General features: G+C 32.1%; 2 protein-coding genes across 5 annotated transcripts in view; one reads left to right on the plus strand and one right to left on the minus strand.

The window, feature by feature from the left end:
* Positions 1 to 14517, plus strand: part of LOC111700812 (voltage-dependent L-type calcium channel subunit beta-3) — a 31853-nt gene extending 17336 nt beyond the window's left edge. For 2 of the 3 annotated variants that reach the window (XM_023471855.1, XM_023471854.1), the window contains 9 exons: positions 2943 to 3037; positions 3234 to 3258; positions 4107 to 4802; positions 4858 to 4913; positions 4969 to 5032; positions 5193 to 5241; positions 5365 to 5406; positions 5555 to 5618; positions 5671 to 6174. In XM_023471855.1, coding sequence (XP_023327623.1) covers positions 3013 to 3037; positions 3234 to 3258; positions 4107 to 4802; positions 4858 to 4913; positions 4969 to 5032; positions 5193 to 5241; positions 5365 to 5406; positions 5555 to 5618; positions 5671 to 5720 — 1071 coding nt within the window. In that variant the 5' untranslated portion in view covers positions 2943 to 3012 and the 3' untranslated portion in view covers positions 5721 to 6174. Of the gene's footprint in view, positions 1 to 2942; positions 3038 to 3233; positions 3259 to 4106; positions 4803 to 4857; positions 4914 to 4968; positions 5033 to 5192; positions 5242 to 5364; positions 5407 to 5554; positions 5619 to 5670; positions 6175 to 14105 lie in introns of those variants that run through there. The other variant, XR_002765055.1, reaches the window with a different exon arrangement.
* LOC111700815 (synaptosomal-associated protein 25) lies at positions 1069 to 19665 on the minus strand. Of its 2 annotated transcripts, XM_023471858.1 has the most exons (3): positions 19560 to 19665; positions 8715 to 8811; positions 1069 to 2691 (listed from the first exon to the last, which is right to left on the minus strand). In XM_023471858.1, the coding sequence occupies exon 3, from the start codon at positions 2677 to 2679 to the stop codon at positions 2065 to 2067; it is 615 nt and encodes a 204-aa protein (XP_023327626.1). In that variant the 5' UTR covers positions 2680 to 2691; positions 8715 to 8811; positions 19560 to 19665; the 3' UTR covers positions 1069 to 2064. The 2 variants fall into 2 exon arrangements, with proteins under 2 accessions (XP_023327626.1, XP_023327625.1); XM_023471857.1 differs by lacking the exon at positions 8715 to 8811 and having other exon boundaries at positions 19560 to 19664.
* Positions 19666 to 19872: the final 207 nt, after the last annotated feature.

The following is a 19872-nucleotide window of genomic DNA, read 5'->3' on the forward strand; positions in this document are numbered from 1 at the left end:
GATCTCCTCTTTTTCTTAATCTCCAGATTAAATATTGATTGTTTTCCTCATGAATTTAATCCCCAGATTAATTAACAGATCGGGATTAAGGATATCCCATTCTAAAGTTTTCTCATCTAGTAAAACTACATTATCATAAACATATTATCAGAGAAATGTTAATAAGGTACCATTGTGATTCGGATATTTCCCTTGTTTAAATAGGAGATTATTAGAAATTACGACCATCCCTTTATGTTAGAGGTACAACGTTATAAATTATGATGATTCTAGCTGTTTGCCTTTTTACTAAAAAGATTAATTACTACTTTGTCTGATATAAACAGTAAAAACTCTTTGGTTTCATTCCACCACCCGCCCCCCTCCCCTTCTCAATAAATAGGTCATATTTGATACTTAAGTTCCATAAAACTATAGAAAATATGTATATTTACATCTTCTCTCTCCTGTCCATTAGAAAGTAAATCCGGCTGTATCTGGGATATATATTATATATCCATGAATCCGGACAGCAAATATATCCTGCTCCTACATCAAATATTCATTATGGATATTCGAGAATCCAGATCAAGGATACAGGGTGTACTAGAAATCCAGGATACAGGTTATACTAGATATCAAGATTATTAGGATATCAAGGATACAGGATATACTAGATATCTAGAATATTAGCATATAAAGTATACAGGATATACTAGATATCTAGAATATTAGGATATCAAGTATACAGGGTATACTAGATATCTAGAATATTAGGATATCAAGTATACAGGATATACTAGATATCTAGAATATTAGGATATCAAGTATACAGGGTATACTAGATATCTAGAATATTAGGATATCAAGTATACAGGGTAAGACGTTCAAGATATTAAATTACAGTATGAACCAAATATTAAATATATTTGATTGCAACTGATTAAACCAAATAGCTGGAATTTTATATACTTCTGATTGAAAATAAGTAATCTACAAGTTCAGATTAGAAAAATGAAAATAAAAATCTCGACCTTGTTTACTATAATAAACTCTATAGATAATATAAGAAATTGATTAGAAATAAAGTAAATCAATAAATATTTATTAATAAAATTGTGGCTATACAGTCAAAAATCGGTTCATATAAGAGAGATACAAATGCATAGTTTCTAACAAAGAGCACAGTTAGAGCTAGTTCTTGTGTGTCTTATCCACAAGAGCTTACTCTATATGTACTCTATGGTTTCTACATATATAGTTGGTTGGTTGAAGAGGGATAAAGTATTAAAAGCATATTGAGACTAAAATCTGACAAAACAAAACTCTGACAGAAATAAAATTGCAAGGTTATTAAGCAAGGAAGATAAAGATAATGTTTATGAGATCAGAAAGCTAATATTGGTTTGAAGCTCAGGGGGTAGCTTAAGAGAACCATTACAACCATTAAACCACTTGTAACGAAAACCAGCGAAAAACGAAATCACAATTGTTTGGACTCCTTCATCATGTGCCTTTTTAGTTTGTGTTATGTGCATTACAAACAGAACTGGTCTTACACAAATCTGAATTCCTCAACGTAAGGTTGAAGTGCTAGTTTTAACTAAGATAAAATTATCAATATGATTGTTTTATCATGATAAAGGTTAATAATGGGAAGAATAATCACTGGAGTAAAATAGTTGACAATTGATCAATAAAATTAATTAGATACAAAATTAATTCAATTAATATCAACTTTATTATAGCCTTGTAACAACCACTATTCTAATGAATAGAAAACTGGGAAATCTCATAAAAGAATGAATCTAAAACATAAACATGTGTTCATCTCTCACCGAGTTTAGGTAATTTTTATTTCCTCTTCAGGTGTCTGTTCAGTTTGTATGTTTGAACAGAACCTTCATGAGTACAGGTTGCATCGTTGTTGTTTCACGTTGAACACATAGATCAACATTTATACAAGAATTCATTAAATCTCATTAAAATCACTCATACAGGTCTGTAAATAACGAATAGATTAGCACAGATCAGTAACATTTACATAAAAGAGAGGAAACAGCAGAAATATTGATATGGCTGAATTTACTTCATCAGCGCTGCGGCCTGGTCGTTGGCCATCTTCACCCTTGTAATGTCCGACCCGGCCTTGAGATTGATCCTGTCCAGCTGAGTGTTCTGCCGCTCAACCTCCTGACCCATGTCGTTGGCCATGTTTCGTAGGTTTCCAACCATAGCGCTCACCTGCTCCATGTTCTCCTCCATCTCAGCCTCGCGGTCATCATTCGTGATTTTAGCAACGAATGCCCCGCTAGGAATATCAACTCCTGGAGCCGGAGGACCTCCGCCTCCTCCGCCCTTCTGCTCGCCCCAGATGGCATCATCTTCCTTAAATCCTTCAGATTTCTTCCAGAACTTAGGGAAGATACCGCAGGCTAGGTCCATGGCTTTTAGAGCTTTCTCCGCCAGACCCATGTCAGCGTTGATACTGTCCAGGCCACCTTCAATCTTTTCAAGCTGCTCCCCTTGGTCATCCAGAGCAACTAGGGTCTTGATCCCGGCATCCTTGGCCTCTGCGCATAGGTCCATCATACGCCGAGTACTCTCTAAGGATTCGTCTGTGACCTGGTTGCATTTTAGCTGAAGTCCTTCCAACTCCGTCAGTTCTCTCTCTGGTTCTGGTGCTGCGGGGGCGGCCATCTTGGATTATTCCTGAAATAAAATAAATATAAAAATGTGTTTATCAACTGTAAATTTAATTAATTATTTATTCGACATATAATGAGGCATTAATATTAAATATTAATGCATGTCAAAAGTTGCCTGAATTCAGTCAGCCTTCAGCACAATAAACCTGGAAGCTTTCTTTTTATATTTATGCATTATTAAATAGTAGGTTTTATAAAACTTGGAAAGTATACAGTAATGATGTACAAGATTTCTATATATTTTTCATATTACAGGTCTGAGTATGTTGTGATATACCCGGAGCCAAAGTTTAAGTTTAGCTGAACCTTGGAGAATGTAAACATCATGCCGGAGAACCGAGATGCACTAGGGAAACCATAAACCATAAAACTAGTTTTCATCTAGCTAACTTAAACCACAAAGGTGTTAGAAGAGGGAGAGATTCTAGTTAAAGTTTGATTTACAGTGGGGGGTGTTAAAGTGGACCTTTGACGTAGTTTCCAAAAGTTTGTAAAAAGTAAACCTGTTTCTTTGTGATGAATGATTTATGATATTTCCGAGTTTAGAAGCCCTGGCCCGAGCTCATGTTAGGTTAGTATCAAGTTAACAAAGAGTGTATTTATCATACTTTTCATAAATAGGCCTTTTACACTCAGCGGGGGGTGGGCATAGCTGTTAACATTAGTATTCGGCTTTTAAAATAAAAAATAGTAATTAGTATGAGTATGTAGTGTAGTGATTAGTATGAGTATATAGTGCAGAGCTCAGTATGTAGTATGGAGATTAGTATAAGTATGTAGTGTAAAGATTACTATGAGTATGCAGTGAAGAGATTAGTATGAGTATGTAGTGTAGAGATTAGTATGAGTATGTAGTGTAAAGATTACTATGAGTATGCAGTGAAGAGATTAGTATGAGTATGTAGTGTAGAGATTAGTATGAGTATGTAAGTGTAAAGATTACTATGAGTATGCAGTGAAGAGATTAGTATGAGTATGTAGTTTAGAGATTAGTATGAGTATGTAGTGTAGAGATTAGTATGAGTATGTAGATTAGAGATTAGTATTAGTGTGTAGTGTAGAGATTAGTATGAGTATGAAATGTAGAGATTAGTATAAGCATTAAGTATTTAATGTAGAGATTAGTATAAGTATGTAGTGTAGAGATTAGTATGAGTATGTATAGTGTAGAGATTAGTAGAGTGTGTAGTGTAGAGATTAGTATGAGTATGCAGTGTGGACTGTAGAGATTAGTATGAGTGTAGAATGGAGACTGCGCAGTCCAGTAATTAATAGTCCTGTGGATTTATCCTACCATGCCACATTGAACATCATGTTCAGATTATTTTCAGTTTTCCTTTAAAATATTATTAGAGAAATCTACGTTTTAAGAGGATGGGGAGGGATATTTTTCTTCAGATTTTAACGAGTATTTTTTAGGCAAGTCGCATTTGCTGTGAAGACAAATGTTATGTATGATGGGAGCCTAGACGATGAATCCCCGGTTCATGGAAGTGCGGTCAGCTTCAAGATCGGAGATTATCTTCATATTTTTGAGAAGTTTGACGCCAACTGGTGGGTGGGAAGAAAGGTGAAGGAAGGGTCGGATATAGGATTTGTCCCATCTCCTGACCGCCTTGAGCAGCTGATTCTACAGAAAGCTCCAGTAGGAAAACTGGACAGGGTGAAGACAGGAGCAGGAGCTAATGGTCCTCCCACTGCTCCCCAGCAACAACAAGGACAGGAGAACGGACAGGGTGGCGAGGAGGGGGCAGCTGGGGTCCGGGTTTCAGCTCCTCCTGTTATTGAGAAGAAGAAAGGTTTGCTCGGGAAGAAATGTGAAACCTTGTCACCCTACGATGTAGTGCCTATTATGCGACCAGTGATAATGGTTGGTCCTTCTCTTAAAGGTTACGAAGTAACAGATATGCTGCAGAAAGCTGTGTTTGAATTTCTTAAAAACAAGTTTGAAGGACGGATAATAATCACACATGTCGGAGCAGATCTTTCTCTGGGAAAGACGTCGGTACTAAACAATCCGTCCAACCGTAAGCTCCTTGAGAAATCTAGTTTATCCAGAGCTAAGGATCTAGCAGAGGTTCAAGCGGAGATAGAGCGAATATTTGATCTCAGCAGGTAACAACTATATTTATCAAAAATAAATTCTTAACTAAAAAATATTTTACTATAGGAATATGCAGATTATTCTCGTGGATTGTGACACCATAAACCATCCTTCCCAGCTCGGTATGTTTAAAAAGAAATAAAAAATATTTTAAAAATAATATTTTTCTTCTTCTAGGAGACACGTCACTTGCTCCGATAATGGTCTATCTAAAAATTACAAGCACAAAAGTTCTTCAAAGGTAAACATTCATTTTCCGATTCAAGTAAATTTTGACTAAAGTTGCCTTTCTATTTTAGGTAAAATGTATAATTTAAGACTCATTTAATGGAGTTGTTTTTATTTTATCAGATTTATGTTGCAAGATCTTGATCATTAAATTAAAGTCAGCCTTGTTTCAGGTTAATAAAGTCTCGAGGAGCCAGCCAGTCTAGAAACATGAATATTCAGGGAACATAATCTCTAAGTTAAGCATGGAATATGAAACAACCCCCCCCCCCACCCTTTTCTCATCTCTTTTCCTCCTGTAAAGCCATGATGCAGTGTGAACTCTATGAGATTATTTTTGATTAGATTGTTGCCACAGAGAAGTTGGATCAATGTGATGCCGAACAGGAACAAATTCTTATTAACTTTTTTATTCTTCAAAATCTCAGAGCTTTAAAAACCTAATTTTTCTTTTAACAAATAACACCCCTTCCATTTAACTAATTTTAATTTTAATTTTTTTCTGGAAATATTGAATTTGGTTTTCATTCTTCAGTTTGATTTAATCCTTGATGAGTTTCAGTTGGAGGACGTGTGCGAGCATATAGCAGAGTATTTAGGTAAAAAATCGACTTAAAAAAAATGTTTTTACAAATTTTCTTTCTTTTTTAGAGGCTTACTGGAGGGCAACCCGAGCTCCCCGCCAACCTGTCCTAGACTAAATATATTTCATCCTTTAGTGCCTGACAATCAAAATACGCCTTGTTATTCTCACAAATACTCTTTAAACCAATTCTTTTCATAAATTCGCACTTGGAGCTTACAGATTTAAGGTAATTCATGCCAGTCATCACAACCAGGACACCCTGTGATGATAATCTTTTAGTATAATATACTCAGGACACCCTGTGTTCTTGATTTATGAATGTTTTACGTCACACTAAGGACACCAGCTCTGTGATTTTATCATAATTTATCTCATTACATTCATGACACCTTGTGATGATAAATCATGAACTTTTTTCACCCTTAATTCATGACATTCTGTGATGATAAATCAAGAACTTTTATCATCTTAATCATGACACCTTGAGATGAAAAAAATATAAAGCCTCCTCTCCTTTAGATCTTTAGTATTATTAATATATTCTATGACAAATATATGTTTTAATTGTGTATGCTAATATATATATATGAAAAGGGAGTGGCAATGTTTTGGTTTTATTATTTTTATTTACTTTATAATTAAAGTTTTATAATTCCGAAAGCTGAACTAACCGGAAGAGCAGTTTTGTACAGAATCACATTAGACAAATGTGAACTTTTTGTGAGCAGGGGAATTAGTGAATGAAAGAATATATTGTACAATTTATTCAATTGAAAAAGAGTTAAAAAACTTGAAATTTTTGAAATTTCCAAAAAAAGATAGTACTTAAAAAGAGTCAGAAGAAATATAACATTTTGAAATACTAATTCTTTTACTTCAAGAGTCAATTAAATATCTAAAAATTGGTTTACTACAGACCCGGACAGTTAATCAGACGACTTTACATATATATCTCTGGTAATTTTAACGCACAATAAAGGCAGATCACATTTGGGAATTGGCAGGACTAGGGCTATTTTGTTATAAACGTTTCATTAATCATATTTTTTAAATTAGATTTCAAAGTCGAATGATTACTTATAAATTAATTCCGGATCGTTCTGATTATGACTGAATAAGAAAACAAAGTGGAATTCGGATCGTTATTCTTTTTCAATAAATGTCGCGTAGGATATTGTAATTGAAAGACCTGAGCTGGGAACTATTGTATTGTGGATATCGAGATCAAGGCTTGATCTCAATCTTTAGTTACTCTATAGATTAATTTAAGCTTTATTCGATATCTAGAAAAGACTAAAAATTGTCGTCTTAGGAAAACGAACAGCCGATCAGAATCAAGAGAGTAAGCGTAAAATTTAAAAGTGCCAGTTGATATCGATGTCAAACCATCGAGATTTTGGTATCCAACACGTAAGTTCCCGGCTCTGAACATTAAAAAAATATGTCGGAAATTAAAAAATGCTCAGCAGCAGTTTTTAAGTAATAGAATGAAAAGTACTACAGGGTCACCAACAAAGGTTGAGACTTTAATGATGACCTAAAAATCCTGAAGTATGTTGATCTAAAGGTATCAGCTAATGGGTGCACAGTAGCAATATACATACTGTCTGTTATCTTGTCAACAAAAACAGGAAAGAATTTTGTTAAATCATCAAAAAGTTTAAATTACAATACTTTTGAATGTTAATTGGGTAAATTCAATTGAAATGTAGAGAAACAATGTCTTTTATTCGATCCTACAGTAGGGCCCATCAAATTCTGGAATGAGACCTGTTTTCCTAGAAACACGTAGCGGATATTTATTGCACCATGCGATCAAGAAAATGTAAAGATTTTCATAAAAAAAAACCGTAACGTGTTCTTTATTTTATTCAGTTGAAATGATATCTCCCGAGATTTTGTAACTTGGAATTGTTATATATATGACATACAAATGATCAGGACACATAAAGGGTGTTCCAAAAAACATGGGACGAATTCAATATCGTCTTTGTTATGAATTAGCATTGTAATACCTAATTTCAAAAGCCATAGTATTATTATGTCTGCTAGAGTTTATTTTATGAAAAGGGTAAGAGACTGTAAATATGTGTCTATAATGTCTCCGCAAGATGAACAGTGTAGACGGACAAGTTTACTCTGTTTGTATACTGCAATGTTCTTGTTTTACTAAGTACAACCCGTATGCAGTCAAAACATAAACAAACAAAATGTAAACATAGCAGACGAAGATTACAGCTTTCTCGGTAGGTATCACTATAGTAAATCAAAAAATTATTTAAAAAGACGATATCGAATTCGTCACTGAATTCCCATGTTTATTGGGACACCCTGTATAAAAAATAAATCAGCATAAAATATAAAATACTTGTTTAATAAAAAAAGTAAAAGACGATATTATATAATTATTCCAGTTCCTGTAGTTTTAAAACATTGTAAGTAACTCAGATTAAGATTAAATTTTAAAGGGAGAATCGTTGATATATATCTCTATTTTAAAGGAACTGAGATATTGCCACAAACTCTGAAATTTTCTAATCCCTAAATCTTAGCAAGCTGATGGTGTAAACATTTGACATTTTAAACTTATTAATTACATAAGAAATCCTTACTTTTAAACTTCATACAATTATAAAATTTAAACCATAGACTTTTTGAATTAACTTCAGTTTGGGACAAGAACTCATATATTTAAAACTTTTTAAAGAACATTTTCCAAAAATCAACAGAAAACTCTCAAAAACAAGGTTAAATAAAAATCAAATTAATACAGTTCCTATACCATATCACTGATTTTTATGTATTTAAAACCAAAGAAAAATGTTTAAAGTTATTATAATATGTTCTTTATAATATGTAAATTCAGAAAAAGGGACGTTCACTCTCCAAAATATAGACATTTATACGTTTGTCCTGTCCACTTTTTTATAAAATATTTATCATAAAAAGATGCAATGAAAAAAGTCGTCTTCCCTCAACCGAAAATGTCAGAAAAGAAAGAAGTTTCATAAATGTCGTATTCCGTATTTTCTCCTTTAAACACCATAATCCCCCCCTCTCAAGTAAGGAATCGAGATTTTGCCACAAACTGAATTTCTAATCTATATACCTTTCCAATCCGATGTCGTAGACCTTTGATGTTTCAAACTATGAATTCTGCAAGCTTAAATAGTTCTACTCCATATCAGGTTGAAACAATAAAAGACCTAGAAAATTTGAATGTTTTTTCTTCAATTCATGGTTCGTTGCATGATGGTGAAACTATTTTTAATCTTATCACTTTAGGAGTTTTATATCAGTCTCGCTCTATAACATATATAATGGACAATCATTCACATTCTTAATTTTCAAACGGTTTTTCTTTTTCTTTTTTCTTTTTCTCCTATTTTTGGTCTTAAACCATTAACAATACAGTAATTATAGAGTTGATAAATATATCTGTAATTAAGAATAAAAAACACTTGTTCTCTTTCAATAAACACCCAATTATTTCTAAAAGAGGAATTTAATTGAACACTATATATAGCGGCTGAGATCGAAGTATTTTGTCAAAAATGTCTTCGTTACAAAATTCATACGAGGAAAAAAATGTCACGGTTTGGTTTTAAAAGATATAAGTCTTTGCCACAAACTCTGTTTTTCTAATTTCTATATATTTGCTGCAACCCAACCTCGTAGATCTTAGATATATACCTATAGATGAAATAATCTTAGTTTTAAATATAAAAAAGTACACAATCAGCTTACAAAGATGTAGGGATTAAAAATTTGAGTTTGTGGAAAAGTCTCAATTCCTTTTGACAATAAACAAACGGAAATATTATTTTGTATTTGAGGAGGTATGAAAGATTCTAAAGATAAACCATTCATTATTTATTCTATGGATCACAATATCTCCAACATTTACAATATTCTCCGGTTTGCAATAAAAGGGGTATGTAATACATATGTAACATATTTATCATTTATGTTTACCCATTTTTGTAAATTTTTATTTTGTCATTTTTACAAATTATAACCCTATACCCCTTTACAATAAACAAAAGTTTATATTTTTTACTGAAATTTAAATCTTGCATATTTTTAAAACAACTCTTCTGAAAAAAATGAGTTTAGTAATCCCTTGAACCCTTTATAACATTAAACAAATTACTTTTCTCACTAATGGCGTAAAGTGAAAACTTGAGGAAACACAAGTATTAAAAGTTATATTTCAGAAAAGTAAATAAGGATTCATTTCATTTGAATGTCCTGAAAAAAACGGATCCGGATCCAGGCCATGCAAATTTCTTCGATATTAACTGATTTTTTGAAAAAATGAAAATTTTCCAATAATTTTCTTACTTTTTTTTCTTTGGGCAAAAAATGAACCATTCAGAGATTATTTTTTAACAGTTATATTTTGTATTTTTAGAGCAATTTTTTTTTTTAAATTGGTTATGGTTGAATTTGGATTTTGGACGACTAGTTTAAAATTTGAAAACTAAAACATTTAAAAATTTGTAAAATGAATTTTTTATTCCCAGTTACTCAACTAAAAAAAATTATTTAAAAAAATAATGAACTTGGAGCTGCTATTAAAAATTGCCATTTATACATTTCTTACAATTTCAATTTCTAATAAATTGTCAGTTGTTCTGAACATGCAATTATTGGAACGATTACTCATTATGAATTAAATAAAGTGTTGATAACAAATTACAGTAAAAATTCAAAGAATTCCAACGTTTTTAATAATTTTATTGGATATATTTCACTTAATTTGTATTTTCAGTAAAAAACACATCTTGCGTGTTCCAAAGTTAAATTTTTTAATCTGAGTTATATTTAAAGAAAAAAGTGTAATTTTGTCATGACATTTTTAATAAAAATAAAAATATTAATATATTGGAACCTCCTTCCTCCACTGTTGTAACATAGAAAGGATATTAATGGAATATCTATATCATAAAACAAGCCATTTATATATATGTTGCGTACAGCCGGCCAAACGGGTGGACCGATTGGGCTGAACATTTTTTGTGGACCCTCGGTGGTGGGCTAAAAAAATCGAAATTTTAACGTTTAAATTTCTACTAATTTTAATTTAATATTAATAATCCTTAAAATGCTTAAAATGTCTCTTGTAATTTTGTTCAGTTCAGAAAATGGAATTGAGTCTTTGCCACAAATTCAAATTTTCCAATCCATATATGCTCGCAACCTGACCTTGATATTTCAAACTTAGAACATTTGACGTAACATACACTATATGTAGTTTGAATTAGCTTAGGTTTTCTACATGGTGCCATGACAAACTCCTGAAAGACAAACTCCTGAAAGACAAAATCCTGAAAGACAAACTCCTGAAAGACAAACTCCTGAAAGACAAACTCCTGAAAGACAAACTCCTGAAAGACAAACTCTTGACAAGACAAACTCCTGACAAGACAATCTCCTGAAAGACAAACTCCTGAAATTATGAAAATTTTCTCTGAATGAAATATGATAATATTCATAAACTTTAGGAAACAAAATCCGCAAATATCCTAGAAAAAATTCTCAATCTTTAGTAATTTGAATATGCTTCAAGCAGCAAAGTATTGCAATGATCAGAATAACAAGCAAATTTATTATAATTTATTTTTTATTATTTTGGGTTAGGTTAGGTTAAGACACTTTCTGGGCCGAGGCCTAGCGCTGCGGCTAGGACATGCTAGGGGGCCGAGCGCTGCGGCCATGGGTTAGGTTAGTTAAGACACTTTCTGGGCCGAGCGCTGCGGCTAGGACAGGCTAGGGGGCCGAGCGCTGCGGCCATGGGTTAGGTTAAGTTATGACCCTTTCTGGGCCGAGCGCTGCGGCTGGATTAAATATAAATTGTGAAACATTTTTTTAAATTTAATATTATGGAGTTTGTAATTCAGAAGTTTTTATTTTTAGGAGTTTGTCTCGTCAGGAGTTTGTCTTTCAGGAGTTTGTCTTTTCAGGAGTTTGTCTTTCAGGAGTTTGTCTTTCAGGAGTTTGTCTTTCAGGAATTTGTCATGGCGCCTTCTACATTGGGTTGCGAAGATATAGGGATTAGAAAAAAAGAGTTTGTGGCTAAGACTTAATTTCTTTTATTATTGTTTTGATTTAAGTTGAAAATTTGAGTGGCGGATTCTACCGTCTGCATGAGTAGCATATATGTAGCATATATGTAGATCTAGTTTTGTAAAAATATTTTTATCACACTTCTAATATTTTTAACATCAAAGTCTACTTTGCAAATAATTTGAATATTCAAATTATATCTGTGAAATTAATTCATTTCACACACGAAATATATGAATGTATTTTGTAAAAATGTACAAGCTTTGAATTAGTTTCCTTTTCAACACTCTTAAAAATAGCTTAACATCCTCATTTAAATTTCTACAATTCATTATATTCTTCCAATCTGGGGCCTTTTTGTTTCTAAATAATTAAGAAAATATGAAAAAAGAAAATTTTACCAAATTTCGACTTTTTTTCTAAATTCTAAATTTTGAAATTGTAAGAAAACCATTATTTCCTTGTCTTCTGACATTTATTGCTTAACTTTACAGGATAAAATTGTTCTTTAATGAAAGCAAAAATCAGTTGAATCTGTAGGAAGTGTAGAGAAACTTGTAGAAAGTGTGAAGTGTAGAAAGTGTAGAGAAACTTGTAGAAAGTGTGAAGTGTAGAAAGTGTAGAGAAACTTGTAGAAAGTGTGAAAGTGTAGAAAGTGTAGAGAAACCTGTAAAAAGTGTAGAAAGTGTGAAGTGGAAACTTGTAGAAAGTGTGAAGTGTAGAAAGTGTAGAGAAACTTGTAGAAAGTGTGAAGTGTAGAAAGTGTAGAGAAACTTGTAGAAAGTGTGAAAGTGTAGAAAGTGTAGAGAAACCTGTAAAAAGTGTAGAAAGTGTGAAGTGTAGAAAGTGTGAAAGTTCGAAAGTGTAGAAAGTGTAGAAAGTGTGAAAGTGTAGAAAGGTGAATGTGTAGAAAGTGTGAAAGTTCGAAAGTGTAGAAAGTGTAGAAAGTGTGAAAGTGTAGAAAGGTGAAAGTGTAGAAAGTGTGGAAAGTGTAAAAAGTGTAGAAAGTGTGAAGTGTAGAAAGTGTGAAAGTGTAGAAAGTGTGAAAGTGTAGAAAGTGTGAAAGTGTAGAAAGTGTGAAAGTGTAGAAAGTGTAGAAAGTGTGAAACTGTAGAAAGTGTAAAAGTGTAGAAAAAGTGAAAGTGTGAAAGTGTAGAAAGTGTAGAAAGTGTAGAAACTGTGAAAGTGTGAAAGTGTAGAAAATGTTTAAAAATGGAAAGGATTTGGGACTGGAGACTTTACATATTTACATATATCATACAACTTTTCGGATTTCAAATGCATTAAAAATAAAAAGGTTTCCGTTTTTATTTATTTCGATCTGAAGTGCCTGGCGTGGAATTTGAAAAACACTATCTATTCCCTTCATAATACAATATATGGTAAAATGAATTATGTTGACATAATGACAATGCACAAGGACAGTTTTTCCCCTCTAAATTCAACCTGAACTTAAGAACATCAATATCTGGTGAATTTTTTTTTTTAATTCTCTGTTTTCCCGAGCTTTTTTGTATTATAAAAAATGATGAGGAAATGTAGAAAACTATCTGATAAAGGAAAAAAGGGTGGTTTCTTCTACTTAAAAATGATTTTTTAAACCAGCACAAAATGCAGTTTAAAAAAGTTTATCTATCAGTAAACAAACTAAAGTATCTTTTTCCCCTGTGGGATAGAAAATAATTTATCTTTGCTAGTTTACATCTATTCTCTTGCTATAGGATATCTGTAAAGGGAACCAATTCAACTTTATAAAAATTCTCTTCTCTTTTTGCTCATGTTTTGATTTCTTTTCTCCCCCTTCCCCCACATTGGACCGCATGTTGAATGTCAATTTGTAAAATAAAATAATTTGAATAATGAAATTCAGAAATGTATTCTAAATTCTAGATTTGTAATATGATAGCCAAGAAAACTTAAGAACCTTGCTGAAATAGACGAACATATCAAATCAAAAGTTCTCTTTTATGAATTGTGAAGCACTTAAACAAAAAAGAAAAACATATTTTTGTTGAGCTCAGCAATGATCATGTTTTTATCATGCAATATGCACATTAATACAGGGAGGTATTCTAAATTGACAATGTTTTAGTGGTTCAACACTACAATAAGGATTCTTAAAAATCCAAGGGTATAAGAAAATTCATACGGAAGCGTTTAAAGGGGGGTTCAGGGCCCCTCCTGTAAAATAATAATTTCCAGGCGGGGGGGGGGGGGGCTTTATCAGATGTCATAAAAGGTTAAGCCCCCCCCCCCTCCAAATTGCTGAATACGCCCCTGAATGCATGAACTTAAAGCACAGAACATTTTTTTAAAACAAATAGATTCGATTTGTGTTTTTCTTTAGAAAAAGATTAATTTTTTTTTATAAAATCTGCATAACATATTATAACTAGTATTTCTGCTAATATTTAACTAAGTTTTGTTCCAGAGGCCAAAGCTGTTCAGAGCAAATTATAGAGAATCAACAGTTCCATTAAAGTGGAGGGAACTAAAAGTTTTCATTTCAAAGTGAACAAAGAGTTACGGAATATGAATGCAAATTCAATGAAAAAGTGATTACACCAAATGGCAATGAGTGACTAAATCAATGGAAAATGTGAACCAAATGGATTTCAGTGATCAGAAGTTTTATGCAGCTGCATTAAATTGCAAGATTTTCAAGGTTTGAAATACCAAACTTGGTTTCTTTTTACAAAATTGCATCGGCTCTAATAACAGGATTAATTCCAGGGTTGAGACTAAAATCCAAGCAGCAAGGGGATTATAGGATCTTATTCTTAAAGGGACTGTGAGCGTAATTTAAGATGACAATGCCCGATTTACAATGGTACCTTAGAAATCTTAATCTGATCAAAAATGTGAAAGATCCCGTCGTTTTTCTAATTTGAAAAGTGTTTATTTCTGTGAGTTTCTCCTTTGCTCCTTTAAACAAGAAATTCGCAAGTCACTGTCTCAGAAAACATAAATGAAAATTAACATGTAAAGAAACAAAAAACATGAATATCTAGTTTATACTTGATCAGATAAAACTTTCAATGGTACCGTTGTAAATCGGGCATTGGCATCTTTGCATTTAGAGTTATTTGAAATTACGCTCACAGTCCCTTTTAGCGAATAAGCAATTCAAATTATCCCCCTCCTAAAACCTTTACCTAGGAAAAGATGCCATAAAAGGATAAAGATAGAAGGGGTATCAAGTCACAAAATTGAAACTTGACATTACTGATAATTTAAGTCTATAATTAAAATATGATTTGGTTGATTTCATGGCCTATGGCTTAATTTTGATCAATACCAATATGTGATCCGTCTATTAGACAATCCTGAATAAAAAGATGTTTTTACAAAGCATGTAAAAAAGTCTATTTCTTTTTTACTTTTCAGTCATACCATGCTCTCTATATGTAGAAAGTCAATTGAAATTACAGTCCCCTGATTTAAAAATATATCAATTGGTTTACTGTGGACTTTCAATTCTCCTCCATTATCATTAATTTTCTCTGAAGTTCTTAACCTAATTTAGTTTGCTAATGTTACTTAGGGGAATTCCACTCTTTAAGTAAGCTTACGAGAAGGAGAGAGGAAGGGATGTTATAATCTTAGATGATAAAACATTATTCTTAAAAATTATTTAAAATTGTTTATCTAGAAGTCAGCACTCTAAGGATCATCTATCTAAGGATCAAGCATTGATCTTCATACGATGCAGATCAATGGATTAATTTAATCCCTGAAGGGACATCTTTTATCAAGGAATTAGGCAGTAATCCTCAAATTTAAAAGTGTCCACACTGTATATCGAGATCAAGGGTTCAAGATTAACAATATTCATACAAAAGCTCCAATCTCAGGTCCTATTTATAAACCTAAGAACTCAAAAAGTGTTTGAGTTACGAGGTCTAAAAGTCGAACTAGCAATTCTGTCTAAATGAATCTCTTTCATATGTTTTAATTGGGTTGCTATATAAGTTAAAAGATATATCTACCCCTTGAACCAATACAAAATAACTCAGAAGTTCATTATATACGTATATACCTTCTCATCTAAATGAATCTCTTTCATATGTTTCAATTGGGTTGCTATATAAGTTAAAAGATATATCTACCCCTTGAACCAATACAAAATAACAGAAGTTCATTATATACGTATATACCTTCTCATCTAAATGAATCTCTTTCATATGTTTTAATTGGGTTGCTATATAAGTTAAAAGATATATCTACCCCTTGAACCAATACAAAATAACAGAAGTTCATTATATACATATATACATTCTCATCTAAATCTTTATGGCGGTAATTTTGCCCAAAAAACCTCCAAAAATTGCTGAATCAGAAAATTGATCAGCATAATTTTTTCTTTCTAAATATCTAAATGCTAGCTAGACAAAATCAAGATTGTTTTGGATAAAAATAGACACAAACTAATAATAATAATATAAAAACCAGATTGTGGCTCTAATTTGTAACTGGGTCGTACATATTCTTTCTTTTTCTTATTTTTCCTCAGTTTTTTAATTATCTTTTCTCTCTGTTAATACTAAATAAGGTGAATCCTGAGAAGGTTTCTTCTTAACGATTTCTCTGTCTCTCATAGCATAGTTATGCCTGGATACAAGATACACCCAATTACGGATCTAGGATAGAACCTGATCCTCCTCCTAGTCCTCTCTTATATCTACCACAATTTATTTAATAACTATACAAGAGGTGGGAGGGAGAAAGATTCAGCCATCAAGTATTCATGAGCAAATCTTTTCCAATTTAGCCCACAGATTAAACAACATTTTTCTTTTCTACTTTTTCAGGTTTTTAAGGGTGTTTTTCTAAAATTCTAGTTTCTGAATTATGCTTTTCAAGCCTTTTTTAGTACATCATAAAATTTTTTTTTTATCTACTTTTTTATGACTATTATTTTTAAATGAAGTTTTAGTGAAGGTTTGCTGTGCCGACTCTCTAGAGAATACATTAAAACTTTACATCTAAATTCTCTACCCTAATTCTCAACCTTATTCGCTCCTCACTTATATCTACCCTGCTATAAAAAGTTACATCAATTTTTAAGACTGGATGGACTTATGCCTTAGAAATATACAATTTAGACCGTTATAAAAGCACTGGTTTTAGCCTTAGTTTTTAAGAAGTAATTGGAAAAATTCTCATCGGTTTTTTGGACCATTGTGTCCTGGTTAATTTCATAGCTTATTTCCTATCTATTCTTACTCTTCTACACCTATCTAATACTACGTATAAAAACCTTTTAATATCCTTTTTACCCCAGTTCTCTTTTGTATCTATTGTTGATTCTGTACAACGTTCATTGAGAAAATGTTCAATCAATATTCTTTATAATAAATCAATATTTCCCCGGGCACTGCATTCTTCTAATAAAAAACCAAGGATAATCTCTAAAAATACCATGAAACATAATTTTATAAAAACAATATATCAGACTGAAGGAAGCAATTTGCTCAAGGGTATTTCCAACCAATACAAATTCTTTTTTTACATCTTTACAAATTGAGAGAAATAACCGAGCTCTGACAGTCGAAATATTAAAAAGTGTGTAGTTTTTCAGGGCGGGGGATCATAGACGTATTCAGGGGGAGGGGGCTTCTCCCCCCCCATGGGTCAGTAAAATCTATGGTTTTCAGGGGTTTTTTGGGCCACCTGAGCCCACCCTAGGAAAATATTCCTGACTACACCCCAGAGGAGAATCAAAAATAGGTAAACAATTGATCAAGTTGAGTTGCCTATTTGAAAACCGGAAATGTTGAGGATATTCTAAACAGAAGGAATTCCCTGGGGAATAAATCCAATATATTGATTGATGCATGAAATATGATTAATCTTCTCCTTGAAATTATAGAAATTATTAATAATATGCTCATAGCAGATTCTTTAAATTGATCTTTTATGGATTTGAGTATTTACTACAAAATCAAATTTTCTAATCCCTACATCTTTGCAACCTGATAATTCAAAAAATTAATTGATATAACAGAGATCATATTTGGGAAATATTTAAGATCACGACATTGGGTTGCAAAGATATGTTTTTATCATTTATTTTTACTTAAAAATTTTTAAAACAAAATTTTAAAAGGGCAGTGAATTTTTTTTCTGGCTGTTATCTGTTTCTAAGCTGACATGCAATCACTATGAAACAGCATACATTCTGCTAGTTGTAGCATGCGGCAACTGCATGTTGTGTGTCTGCTTTAACATGCAGCCACATTACTGAAGCATGAAAGAAAAAGACTTCTATGAATTGATTAAATGTTATGAGCTCGCAATTTAAGGGTTACTTCGAAAACTTAACACCATAAACCTCAAAATACCTCCATTTTCTTTAGATATCTATGTTTATTCATTAAGTATAAATATCTGTGTGTTTGTATGTCAGATCATAACTCATGAACCCCTTGACTGATTTGACTCAAATTTTGATGAGGGAACTTGAATGAATTACAGAAATGTTCTAAGCTTTGCTTAAAGTTAAGTAGATTGATGTTTGTATGAAAACTCAAGTTTTCAGGCACAGTTGGGTTCCGGCCCAAGCTAGGGGGTTAATACAATTATTCTGTTCTGAGGAATAGCAATCTTGCAGTTGAGTGAAGGAGATATACATGATAATTTAGAAGATGATCCTTACAGAGCAGTATTAAAATATCCTTCTTAAGATTGCACTGATCCCAAATTCAAGAGTTTTGACATTTTGTAATAGTAGGTCACAATATATCAAACTGTGCATGATCGAAATTTTTCGGTAATTCCTAATGATCAAATTGCTTTTTTTAGACTTTTACCTTTTAATATATTTTTTGTTGTTGCGTAACCAGAGGTGTAACATGAGAAGGGGGGGGGGTCCTATCATTTTCACGTATTGCCTTTGACAGGGGGGCGGGGGGTCTAACTATATTATATATATATATCTATACTTTTACAATAAAAATTTCCTCCCTTTTTCATTTTGAGCTTGTAATTGATTGAATATTGAATTATGCTATTTACAACCTGTAACAATTAATTATTTTTATTTGTATTAAAAAGAACTTTCTTTAGACTAAATATACATTGAATACACAATATTGTGCAGTGAATATTACTATTGATGATAAATGTTAGATCTCCAGGGGTATAATTATAAACCAGGAAATCCTATTTCTTTGTTTACTTAAAAGTGTATTGCAGTTTTTGAAAGAAATGATATTAATAAACATTTTCGGGTTCCTGGTTTAGACAGTACATTTTGTAACCCTGGCACAGCTGTTTAAAGAAAAATGTATTGATCTGTACAAACTGTTCTTTTACAGGGTTACCCAAAAAAATGAGACTTAAATGACGACACATAACTCTTAAAAAGTATCTAATTCAAGGTCTATTTTAGTCTTTGAATTAGTCTTCACAGTTGCAGAGATAAGAAAAAATTCCAGATCAGTCGTCTCTGAAATCTCATATTTTGTGGGTTACTATCTTAACAAAACGAACTGTACAGTGTACATTTACAATACGGTACAGTACATAATTTGCAGAGTAATTGAGGTTATAAGTAAGAATCCTCTTTAACTTTATTTTATGAATGAAACAAACTTTAAATTAAAGATCACGATTTTGTTTACATAATTGTACTTGTGTGAAATTTAATTAGAATTATTTATAATTTTTATAGAACTTGATTAAACGAGTCTAATAAAATGTTTCTAATTTCATTGTTGTTTGACAAGACAAAGTGTAGGACTGTGTTTTTATATATATATAGTATAGATTGCAACTATTATCTGTTGTTTATATCATGTATTGTATAAGAAAGCTTCCAACTTTATTATTAAATATTTTGTTTTTATAAACCTGAGATAACGCCTCAAAGATGGATTAATACCTGAGTAATAAATGTGGGCGTGTAGGGCAGGGTAGGTGTGTCTGGGAGGAGAAGGCGTGTCTGTAGGATAAACCTCGTGATAAACCTCCCACACTGAGACTGGAGTATGGAGGCAAACCTGACTATGGAGTCCCGAAACCTCCATCTTTATTCCAACCCTTGGAAAAATTAGTAAAAATATTTTTTTTTCGTTTAAAAATTAATCTTAAATTTATAAAGTTTAGTTTGTTGCGAAGAAAAAAAAAATTTCTATGATGTAATAAGTTTCGGGGCCCTTCTTTCTGGTCGGAGGTTTGAGGCCGAGACAGGCAGG

Source organism: Eurytemora carolleeae, unplaced genomic scaffold (genome assembly GCF_000591075.1).
Source record: "Eurytemora carolleeae unplaced genomic scaffold, Eaff_2.0 scaffold398, whole genome shotgun sequence".
NCBI lineage: Eukaryota > Metazoa > Arthropoda > Copepoda > Calanoida > Temoridae > Eurytemora > Eurytemora carolleeae.

What these genes read in the sequence shown, in the direction of transcription:
- LOC111700815 (XM_023471858.1), bottom strand. Translation starts at nt 2,679, where the DNA reads ATGGCCGCCCCCGCAGCACCAGAACCAGAGAGAGAACTGACGGAGTTG.